At 44.6% G+C, this 12,157-nt stretch overlaps 1 protein-coding gene across 2 annotated transcripts in view; it reads right to left on the minus strand.

Moving 5' to 3' along the window:
• Nucleotides 1–8,678: 8,678 nt before the first annotated feature.
• LOC119386464 (tRNA (uracil-5-)-methyltransferase homolog B) overlaps nt 8,679–12,157 on the minus strand; it is a 100,383-nt gene continuing 96,904 nt past the window's right edge. For both annotated transcript variants that reach the window (XM_049413145.1, XM_049413144.1), the window contains one exon: nt 8,679–8,819. In XM_049413145.1, coding sequence (XP_049269102.1) covers nt 8,696–8,819 — 124 coding nt within the window. In that variant the 3' untranslated portion in view covers nt 8,679–8,695. The remainder of the gene's footprint in view (nt 8,820–12,157) is intronic.

Consider the following 12,157-nt stretch of genomic DNA (forward strand, 5'->3'; position numbering starts at 1 on the left):
CTATAGTCAGATACAACTTTAGAAGGCAGCGGCATTTCCTCCTCAAAGGCGGATGAGCCTTTGAGGAGGAAATGCCGCTTTGAGGAGGAAACATTGGCGCGTGCATGAGCAGAACTATTTCTTTAGTCGCAGAGGCGATCGGCTGCCGCGCTTCGGTCGTCTGGGCGGGGCCTCTCCTGCCTCCTAAAATTGTATCAAACTACAGTGATAATTTGTACTCGGGGACTCTTGACATCCTCGAGCTCGTTCCAAACGTCCCACTGGTGGTGCATATAGTGTCCTGCATTTACCTTAACTTCTCGATTACTAGGGCACTGCTATTGATAATATTGACGTTTTAGACATTCTCAAACATTAACCTTTCACTGTGACATAAATTTTTATTTGCCTTTAGTGTCCTTGTCATCATCATCATCATCATCATCAGCCTGTCTACGCCCACTGCAGGGCATAGGCCTCTCCCATGTTCCGCCAATCAACCCGGTCCTGTGCTTTCTGTTGCCACGTTATACCTACAAACTTCTTAATCTCATCTACCCACCTAATTTTCTGTCTTCCCCTTACGCGTTTGCCCTCTCTTGGAATCCAGTCAGTTACCCTTAATGACCACCGGTTATCCTGCCGACGTGCTACGTGCCCGGCCCATATCCATTTCTTCTTCTTGATTTCAACTATGATATCCTTAACCCCCGTTTGTTCCCTGACCCACTCTGCTCTCTTCCTGTCTCTTAAGGTTACACCTATCATTTTCCTTTCCATCGCTCGCTGCGTCGTCCTCAATTTAACCCTCTTTGTAAGTCTCCAGGTTTCTGCTCCGTAGGTAAGTACCGGTAAGATGCAGCTGTTATATACCTTCCTCTTGAGAGATAGTGGTAGACTACCATTCATGATTTGATAATGCTTGCCGAATGAGCCCCATCCCATCCTTATTCTTCTAGTTATTTCACTCTCATGGTTCGGCTCCGCGGTTACTACCTGTCCTAAGTAGACGTACTCCTTTACAACTTCCAGCGTCTCGCCACCTATCGCGAAGCGCTGTTCTCTGCCAAGATTGTTCCACATTACTTTAGTTTTATGCATATTAATTTTCAGCCCTACTCTTCTACTTTCCGTATCCAGTTCAGTAATCATGAGCTGTAATTCGTCTCCCGCGTTACTCATCAATGCAATGTCATCAGCGAAGCGCAGGTTACTGAGATGCTCTCCATTAACTCTTATCCCTAATTCTTCCCAATCTAGGGCCCTGAAAACCTCCTGTAAACACGCGGTGAATAGCATTGGAGAGATCGTGTCTCCCTGTCGTACGCCCTTCTTTATTGGAATTCTGTCGCTTTCTTTATAGTGTCCTTATAACATGCTTATAAAGTGTCCTTATAACATGCTCTTACAGAAACTGATCTCTGGAAAGGTCATTTGCCTTGGGCTGAACTCTGGCCATGTGGCATCTGTGTTAGGCTGCTTAGCTCAAAACTATGTTCTTCTGAACTTGACTATGTTGTCACATTTTAAACAAGTTGCTAACCTGAAAATTCTTTCCAAGTTTTGCACTCTAGAGGTTGACGTTAACACGCAAACATTTTTATGTCAGCAGTTTTCATATAAACCTCGCAAATTTGCTGGCTTTGAGAATCAAATAACAGCATTGTATGTTTTATAGAGTGTATGTAAGAGAGGCAACGAGATGGTCTTTAATCCCTACTGTTTTTGACACCTTGGGTCCAAAGGCCCTCTAAGCTCTTACGCCGCTTGGGTGATTGTGGCTGGTGCACATAGCCCTTCTGCTAGATCGAGAACAGCATGGTCTGCCAAAAAAAATCAGCACTAGACTGAAGTAGACCATAAAACAAGATGCTTTGGGCTGAAATGAGAATGTTCAGTCACTCAAGTGTAATTGTGTCAACTTTGCCATGAATGTCCACAGTGTATGTAGACGCTTGTCTCTAGTGCAGAAAAGGGCCTGTGCTGGTTTGGGTGGAGAACAGGCCGCATGGGTCTATAGTGCACGAATGTGCGAGTTGCATTAGCGAGGCTACTTGACATGTAAGGAGTGCAAGCTGTGAGTGGATGCATCAGATCAGGGTCGCTAGGAAGTTGCACATTCTAGTGAGTGGTCAGAGCTGCCAAAGGTAGTAAAGTCGTTGGGCAGATAGAGCGGAGCGCTGTGGACTAGCGTGGACACCCCATGTCGGACGTCAAGGCACACTGCATATCCAGAAGCACCAGATGTTGAACCCACTGCAGCAATGTGCCATGAGGAAGTAGCACTGACTTGAGCTGTCAAAGAAAGCATTCCAGAAGGTTTGAGGATGGCGTGCAGACAATTCGTACCAAGCAAGCGCAGGAGTTCTTGAAAAAAGAGACCGCTCGAATTGCTGTCCTTTGTCGGCGACAGTTTTGGTAGAGCATCCGAAGCGGGGAACCCACGTTACAAAAGCTGCTGTTGTAGCAGAGCATTCTTGAAGGGGCATTGCTTCTGACCAACGTGTAAAGCTCTTCATAGCAGGTCGTGGAATCTCTGACACGGTGGTAAGAGTGTCAATATAAATGATGTTGAAAAAATGGTCATGCGAATAAATCAGCAATATTGGGGAAATGGGGCACTTATGAACTTCCGCATGCTGGCAGGGAGCACATGCACGTACCCAGCCCCATACATTGGTGTACACCAGGACCACATAGTTGTGCAACGAAATAAGGCATTGTGTGGCACGAACAGCAGTGCGTGCGAACTGGTGCGTTGTGTCGAAAAGCTGCTTGCATAACCACGGCCGGACTGAAAAGGCGCGCGAGCGTTCCGTCTTACGGCCTTCGCAATGTGTCTGTTTCCACCTCCCGCCGCACCATCGTGTTGTCGCTGCGTTCGCGATGGCGGTACACGCAAAAGTAGACGCACAGCGCAGAAAAAAAAGTCGTCAGACCGCAAGCAGCAAGCAAAAAATTTAAATTCCAAAGTGTTCGGCGAAAGCGTGTGGCCAGTCGACTGACTATGCCATGGTACCAGGGCAATCCACATTATTGGGACGCTTCTCCGAACCACTCGCCGTGGAATCATCACCGGGCCGCTTGGGAGCCATCCGACTAACTCGACTGCTGCAATGAGATGTCTGACGAAGGAGCATTGCCACGTGTGCCGCTGCGCCATTACGTGATTGCTGAGAGAGTGTGAGGGGGAGAGGCCACACCCGGCACCGTTCCAGAGCACGGATGGACGACGGATGCCGTGAGTATGAGACATTAGAGGCTTTCGCCTTAAAACGCCTATAACTACGGCAGGGTCGCTGCACCCCTCGCGTTGAACAGTGGTGCTAACCAACCGCGGAGAGAGAGAGAGAGAGAAAACTTTATTTTAAAAAATCAGTCAATCACGTCAGGCATTGCCCATCGCCCCTAGCCGTCGGCCGGAATTCCTTGAGACACGGCAGCAGCGAGGGCTTGACTGATGATGTCCCGCTGGACGTTCGGTTCTGGGCTGCGGAGCAGGGCCTCCCAGGATTCTAGAGTGTGGGAACCATCGTTCTGACTCGGACATGTCTACACCATGTGAACCGCAGAGAAACGCTACCACAGTGTTGCACTCGATTGCGAAGGCCGTAAGACGGAACGTTCACGCACCTTTCTAGTCCGGCCGTGGCATAACATGCTGGCGAGACTGGGAATGCCTGAGGAAGGGTCGCACGTGAGTGTAATGCTGTCAAGCAGCAGTGCTCTATTCAACAAGGGGGAGTTGGATACTTGATGTGCTATTTAGAACGGAACTCTTTACTGAAGCAACTGTCACAGTTGAAACCAATATTTCTGACCATAGATTAATATCATTTGTTTGGGATAGGCATGGACAATGTAAATCAGTGAAAACGCCAGTGGAAAGTGTTGTAAGAGATTTCAATCGAGCGGATGATGTTGCAGTAATTGATTATTTAGAAACGTATCTCCCCACATCTGTTAATGATGTTGATAGAGCCTGGCAACGGTTCCATGGTATTGTGGACTTCTGCACAAAAACCTTTGTGCCGCTTAGGAGAATACGCAAGCGTTCACATAACCCATGAATAAACCGTGAGATTATACAGATCAAGAGAAAGATAAAAAGGTTACGAAAAAAACACAAGACTAGTTCGCGGCATTTTTCCGAACTCAAAGAAAAATTATTAGAGAGTGCTAGGCATCAATTTTTTAATGACACACTACCTGAATTCATCAAGTCAGATCCTGACAAATTTTGGCGCTATCTTAAACAAACTAAAGAAAGAGTTTCTGAAATACAAGTTGAGGAGGTCACGATAACAGATTAATTGCTGATCATTTTAATAAATACTTTCAGGGCGTCTTTTCCGAACCACAGTATTAGGATGATGTTCTGATAACTCGTGAAGGTGTTTTACAAATGTTACTTAAGGTTAATCCTAAGAAATTGTCAGGGCCTGACGGCATTGGTAATTCATTCCTACGACACTATGCTGAACAAATTACTGACTTCCTTACTGCCCTTTTCAATGCACCACTCAAATGTGGTCAGATACCAGCCGATTGGCGTACAGCTCGTGTTGTGCCGATCTTTAAAAAAGGTGACCGCCATTCCTTGTCAAACTACCGTCCTGTTTCTATCACTAGTAGCTGCTGTAAAATGTTAGAGCATGCTGTTGCAAATTACGTTAACATATTTTTATCAGAAAATGATATTTTGTCGCCATATCAACATGGTTTCCAAAAAAATATGTCTACAGTAGCTCAGCTTGTGTCTACTGTGCATGAATTCGCTCGGGTTCTAGATATATCTGGGCAGACTGATGTGTTCTTTTTAGACTTTAGCAAGGCCTTTGATAAGGTGCCTCATGGAAAACTTTTGTTTAAGCTCGAAAATATTGGGCTTCCTTCGGGTATCGTTAAGTGGATTTATATGTACTTAAAAAACAGAACTCAATTTGTTGAGGTCGGGGGTTGTTCTTCCCTAAATGTTTCTTCCATTGTGCCACAAGGTAGTGTGTTAGGCCCCTTATTATTCTTAATTTTGTTACAATTTAGTTGATGTTGTACATAAGGACATATTCGTCCAATTATTCGCGGATGATTGTGTTGTTTTTAAAGAAATATGTTGTGTAAATGACCACATATTACTTCAGCAGTCTCTTACAAGTATAGACAAGTGGTGCCAAAACTGGGGCATGGAACTTAACAAGAAAGCGAGCTCCCAGCCTTAATACTTATTGTCTCTGCAATAACCCACTCAAAGACGTAGAAAAATACAAATATCTAGGAGTCATTTTAACAAAGTCACTTACATGGTCAGACCACATTACAAGCACATGCACGGCTGCAGTTGGGGGGAAACTGTGGTTTCTTAAGAGGAAACTTAAATACTCCGCGAAGGAGATCAGATTATTGGCATACAACACCTGCATTCGATCAAAACTTGAGTGTGCCACGGTTGTTTGGGACCCTCAGTGTAAAAAAAATGTTGCCTTGATTGAAAGAGTTCAACGGAAGGCTGTCAGAGTTATATTTAGCAAATATAAGAGATATGATTCGCCAACATTAATGAGAACTAACAGACAATAATGCCAAAGAAAGTATAGGGGTGTTATTTGCAGTAACTAGTATATAAATGTAAAGAAAGTAAAGTGGACGAAAAGATAACTTGCCGCCGGCAGGGACCAAACCTGCGACCTTCGAATACCGATGCTCTACCACTGAGCTACGGCGGCAGTCATCCCCTCGTTCACTTTATGGGGTATATATGTGCATTTAAACCTAGGAGTGTTAGTCAGCGCCAATCGCAGCCATGGCGGCGAGTGTGGAACACTCTTTTTCTGCCTGTTGGCGTCACGTAACACGTGATCTTTTTACGAGCCGGCAGCTGACCAATAATTCCTCGCATACTACCTGAAGGCATCAAGTCTGCCAGAACGAGACCCTCGCTATGAATGAAGAAAAGAAGGTGACTTTTAAAGGCTCGTTTTTCTTTGTTAGACACAATATTAATGAGAACTAACAGACAATGCCAAAGAAAGTATAGGGGGTGTTATTTGCAGTAATTAGTATATAAATGTGAAGAAAGTAAAGTGGACGAAAAGATAACTTGCTGCCGGCAGGGACCGACCTGCCGGTCCCTGTCGGCGGAAGTTATCTTTTCATCCACTTTACTTTACGGTGAAGTTACAACAACTGTGTGAAACCTCTATCTTCTAGAAAAACAAGACATAAGCATAAATATTCATTGGTGCCTGTTTTTGCCCGTACCACTGCTCTTAAAAATAATTTTTTCCCCAGGACTATTGCTGACTGGAATTCTTTGCCAATAAATGCTTTTCAGTCCGAAGATATTGAAAAACAGCTTGAAACTTTTTTTGTTTAGTTTAGTTCTGAATGATGTATCCTGTGGTGTGTATTGGCAGTGCCTAAGTAATGTATTTAGTTTACTTCTGCTGCGCATGAGTGTTCTGTTCACTGTTTATGTGCCGTAACACTGTTGTTCATGTTCTCTATAAGTTGTCTGATTAAGTGCTGTGACATTGTACAACTTCTTCTTTTTCATTGTCCCTCCTGCTTGGGCCTAAGTATAGGCCTGCAGAACCTGTAAGTAAATAAATAAATAAATAAATTAGCACAACTGAACGAGCTCAGGACCATAAGCTTGGTGTGCAGCAAGTGTGAACATCAAACGACGCTGGATGCGGAGGTAATGCAAAACGGTGTTCACGTGGCCGAGTGTCGGCAGGTACACTGTGGTTTCTGCTGACGTGTTGGATGTCAAAGAAGAATTCTGATATAGATGAGAGACGGTGGATTTCTCATGGCATAGGTGTCGGCTCTCTGCAAAGTGCATATGTCGGGGGCCTGTAATCTGTGAATATGGTAAAGTGTCAGCCGTCCACGATATTGACACCTGGTCGTGACAGTGAAGAAGGCAGCAGTCAGACTGGTAAAGACGGAACTCTTTATTGGACCATCTTGTGCCCAGAAAACTAAGTACCACTCGCTGTAGAAGCAAGTGACAATGCAATGATAGCAGTGGACACGGCCATCGGTCATTGATAATCTGATTGTTGGTGAAACACAAAAGCTTTTATAGATGGACGATTGAAGATTCAAGAGTTATTGCTCATGCCCACATTAGTTACAGAATAAGCTGGACTGCGTGCAGTCTTATCAGAAGTCTAAAGCACTCGGTAAAGCTTCCCACATGCTCCTCACAGTCTGTGCCAAATGGCACCACATGACCAAAGGCCCAGTCACCAGTGTTGTACGTAATAGCATTTCTGGAACTGGGTTCTTTTGGGAGGAACGGAGGAACGCCACCATTACGTTTAGGGTCGTTGGAACTGTAATGGTAACTCGTTAGGTTTGTGAGGGAACGGCGTTCCGTCTATAAACAACATTGAACGGATGCATGCACGTGCATAGCACATCACACGGGGCAGATGGGCCACCACGTAGGTGCCTTACTGCTTGCCAGTCACACGACTATGATGCATTTTAACACGAAAGTGTTTTATGCCGGGGTCCACCACGGCTCCAATGACGCATTTCTGTCACGGATATGTTGTTGTTAAATATAAAACTAACATATGGCAAAGAAAAAACTATAAGAAAAAGTTCCGTCACTGGGAGTCGAACTTGCGACCTCTCGATCGCCAGCGCGCAGCGTGAAACGACTCTGCCACAGACGGCATGTTCTCTGCTATGCTAACGGCGAGCTATTTATGTACACCATTTTCCGGTGGCGGTACTCAGAGATCGGCGGTACAGCGTGTTTTCGTTATCACTAGCGAGGTGGCGCGAAGGGCTTGAAGAGCGCACTTTAAAAGTCGTCCCCCACGCTGATTAGCACATGCCTCGACAGGGCGTGATCACTCGTGCGGGCGCTTATCTTGTGATCTCGGTGGTTTGTACGTCTTGCGCTCTGCCTGCATGTTTCCGTTGAGAGCACCAAGGTCACCTCGCTCACTTTAGCGGCCACTTTTGTGAAAGGAGTGCACTGCTCACACAGAATTATATAAGTTACAACTGTGACAGTTCGCGCTCATCCTGTGTATGTTCGTTCCGCGCGTCCTTTCTGCTTGAGCAGCGCATTGCAAGTTTCGAGCGGCTTGCCGTTCTTCGCGTAACATTACAATTTGATGCTGTAGCATTCATTCCTTCGCGCTTGGGGCGAAAGAATGCAAAACAAACGCTCAACTACGTCTGTGAAGACACGTTTCACTTTCGTGTTATACAGATTCCTATGACAGAGGGATAGCCATGTTTTTTTCACGAGTTCTCGGTCATAATTCTTTACGACTAGGCCTCAAGATTGTTACGTAGTCAGTCTTGTAGCCTATATTGAAGGTAGTATATATACAAGACTTCATAGCTGCAGTATGGTTTAGAAGCATCAGTGGGGGGGAGGGGGAAGCGAGGATTTCTTCCACTCCCACAAACCTGTGCACTGAAAAGCATAGAGCCCCCTTTGGAGCCGCATACCTTGGGCACCAATAGAGCATTTCAATACGACTAGTTCAGGGCCTAGAGGTGCAAGAAAAGACGACGCAAAGGAAGGCCAACCTTTTGTGTTGTTTCATTTTTCTTGCGCTCTCGTATTTTTGTAAAGCTACATTTTGTTCTAGATGTGTAATTACATTGCTAGAATGAAGCCTGCCTTCTCTGTGATGGAAGTACCACACAGCACACAGCCTGTGTTCCAAGAGTTGCACTTTATTTATCTCACGAAAAGCAACAACAGCTCGCAGTGTCGAGTTTGTGGGAACATGTCGACGGGACAGGCAAGCTGCAGCTGGAACGGTGGTCCCACTTTGTGAGCCTTGGGCCGGCTGTCACACAGCCTGCGTAGCAGAGGGAAACATGTTTTGAGCGAGGCACTTGCTTCCTTGGTTTCCATAACATGATGGTTACGTGCTTAATCTTTGGGAAAATTCTTTTGCATGTGTACACTCCCCTGCTAATATTTGACCTAGCTGTGCAGTCTTCTACAGGGTTCACTTGTCTATCGTAAACGCTCACTCTTTTGCCAGACCACCTAGCATTGTCTTTTTCTTCTGCATAGTCATCTTTAACCCTACTTTAACACTTTTGCGGTTTAGGCCTTCATTTTTTGCAATTGGCCGCTGTCATTGATGAAGAGTATGGTGTCTGCAAACTCTAGGTTGCCATGATATTCATTGTTATTCTTCGTTCCTATTTCTCCCCAATATAGTCGCTTAAATACTTCCTCTAAACATTCAGTGAATAACAATCGAGAGATTGTATCTTCATTCTTCATTCATTTCCTTTGTCAAAAAAAGGAAGGGACGGGACTAATCCAAAGGTTTCACAGCGCATACAACGAGGACGAGCAAAGAAGAGACACACACAGCGCACACACAAAGCCGCATAGGCGGCTTGACAAGGGTCCCGACTCCCTGTTACATGGCAGTGCAGTGGACATTCATAAAAATAAATGCAATAGAGCACTTAAAATACTATAGATAATCAAAGTGGACATTTATACAGTAGTTAAAAGAAGTAGCTATGCTTTAGCTAACAAAATAATTCATTATTACACACTTAATGCAAACATGAAACTGAATGATACATATATCGATACACTGCAAAAATAAGAAACATATCGTTTAACATATCACACACACAAAAAAAAAAACGACAATAGAGCGTCAGTTCATTCCTGCGTACTATGTAATTCTGTGGTGATCTTGCCCATACAGTAATGATATCTTTATTAGATGTGACTAAAGGATCGAAGTCATCATTTAAAAGTAGATTGAATCGTTTAGGCACTGTGAAACTCAATGACTGCGTACAACCATATGCCCTCGAGGTGGGTACAGCCCACCGTTCGTTGAATCTTGTATCCTTGGTAGACCTATTTTCTTTCAGCTTTGCTAAAGTGAAAATGTAGTTTTCTTTGTTTTGCAGAAAACACCGGTACATCAGTGTTAACCTGTAGTCAAATAAACTAAATACAGGCATAATATCATACTATATAACGAATAGCTCTCTTTTGGAGCATATGCAACTTTTTTAGATTTGTGATACCAGTGGTACACCAAACAACACTGCAATACTCCAGATGAGTAGATATCAGAGAATTATACAGAAGAATTTTAACTTTAACAGGAAGCATGTGTCGCACTGTTGCTATGGCACCAACAGCGCTAGACATTTTCGATCGTATGTATTCCGTATGTTCATTCCAAGTCAAATGTTCCGAAAAAATAACACCAAGAGTTTTTACATTGGTTACAAACCCTATCAAGTCATTACCTAGATGAACAAACAATGGTTTTGATATTTTTGTCCCTTTGGGTCGATATAAGATAGCTTTTGTTTTCCCTGAGTTTATTATTAAGCGATTCATATCTGCCCAAGTTCTGATGTCTTTTAAAACTTGATTGGTTGTTTCCTCTAACTCACTTTCAACTGTTCGTGGAATAAATACTGTTGTATCGTCAGCGTATGTGACAAACTGTGCTTTATCTGTTATATGTACGATGTCGTTAACGTATATAGAAAACAATAAGGGCCCTAGTACACTTCGCTGCGGGACTCCTTTTTTAACAGGCCGCTCGGTAGATCTCGCAGTGCTGATATCTACATATTGTACCCTGTGTGTAAGGTATGATTGAATGAGATCGTGAGCTGTTCCACGTACACCATATTTATGGAGCTTTAGTAGAAGAATAGCGTGATCAATGAGGTCAAATGCTTTCGAAAAGTCAATGTATACACCTATGATGAATTCCTTGTTATTTCATGATTCTATGATAATTTCTTTTTGGGTAGTTAGCGCTGTTTCTGTTGAGCGATGTTTCCTAAACCCATGTTGAAAGTCACGAAGAAGGTTGTGCTTACTGAAATACGACGTCACACGAAAGTGTATTATCTTTTCTATGCCTTTCGAGAATATTAGTAGGATAGATATGGGACGGCAATTGCTTAAAACATTCTTATCGCCTTTTTTATATCACCTCCTTGTTGAACCCCTTCCGCAAATGCAATTTTCCTGCTTTTCTTGAGGAGGAGCAGGGCAGCTGTGGAACCTATATATCGCCTATGGTATTCACGTACGATTCAAGCACTCCTTGCCTCCAAAACTGCTGGTATCTCTGTGGAGTCCAAATGCTTTTTGCAACCTACGAGAGCCATATTAAAGGGCTTTTGGTATTCGGATCCAAGTTTTCTCAATTATGTGATTAATCACATGAAGGTGATCCATGAAGGTACAGTGAAAGCTCGGTACTTCACACCTCGTTAATTCGAAATTTTGGATAATTCGAAATGGTCGCCGCAGTCCGGTCCGCAGTCCATGTGTAAAACGACTCATTAATTCGAACAGAAATTGCCGCCTCTACGGATAATTCGAAGCACGCACCACCGAGCGTCGTCGTCAAACATCAGTGGAAGCTTTTATGGCCAAACGATAGGTGGCACGACCGGTTTCTTCGAGCTTTGATGCTCGGTGCTTCAGGTGACCTCCAAGCAAAGGGCAAGCAAAGTATGGCCTCCGAAATCACGGGAGCAATTTTGTTCCGTCGCCCTCCCGCTATCTCAGCGCCTGGCGCCACTTGTTATACGCGGGACGCTGAGGCAGCGGAGTGGCGGATAGCCCTAGGCCGCACCCGGCGGCATCACTTTGTTCTTTGAGCGCGTTGTTTGTTCACGCTGTCAACGCCGTCTTATTCCGCATCAAAGTTGCAAGATGCCGAGGGGCAAGTACTGTGCGAAGACTGTCTGTCAAAGAGAAGGTGGAGATTTTGCGAGAGGTAGACCAAGGGAAGTCGAGCAAATATGAAATTGCAAAGAAGCACGGCATACCTCCGAGCACGTTGTCAACATACATATGGAACAGGACGGCCATTGAAAACGCCTGCGAAGCCGAGGATTTTGGCGCCAGTCGGAAAAGGCTAAGGACAGCGAAATTCCCGGAACTGAAGTCAGCTTTGGTTATCTGGGTTAAAGAAATGAGAGCCCACAGTATCGCATTGAGCGGCCCTATCATCATGGCCAAGGCAGCCGATTTCGCCCTGCGCTTGGACATTGAAGACTTTGTCGCCTCCAAAGGATGGTTTCATCGTTTCGGGGAGCGGCACAATCTCATATTCCGCACGAAGTGGACGCTGAAACATGCGCTAGTTGGAGAAGCGACACGCTGCAGCAGTACTTG

Source organism: Rhipicephalus sanguineus, chromosome 3 (genome assembly GCF_013339695.2).
Source record: "Rhipicephalus sanguineus isolate Rsan-2018 chromosome 3, BIME_Rsan_1.4, whole genome shotgun sequence".
Taxonomy (NCBI): domain Eukaryota; kingdom Metazoa; phylum Arthropoda; class Arachnida; order Ixodida; family Ixodidae; genus Rhipicephalus; species Rhipicephalus sanguineus.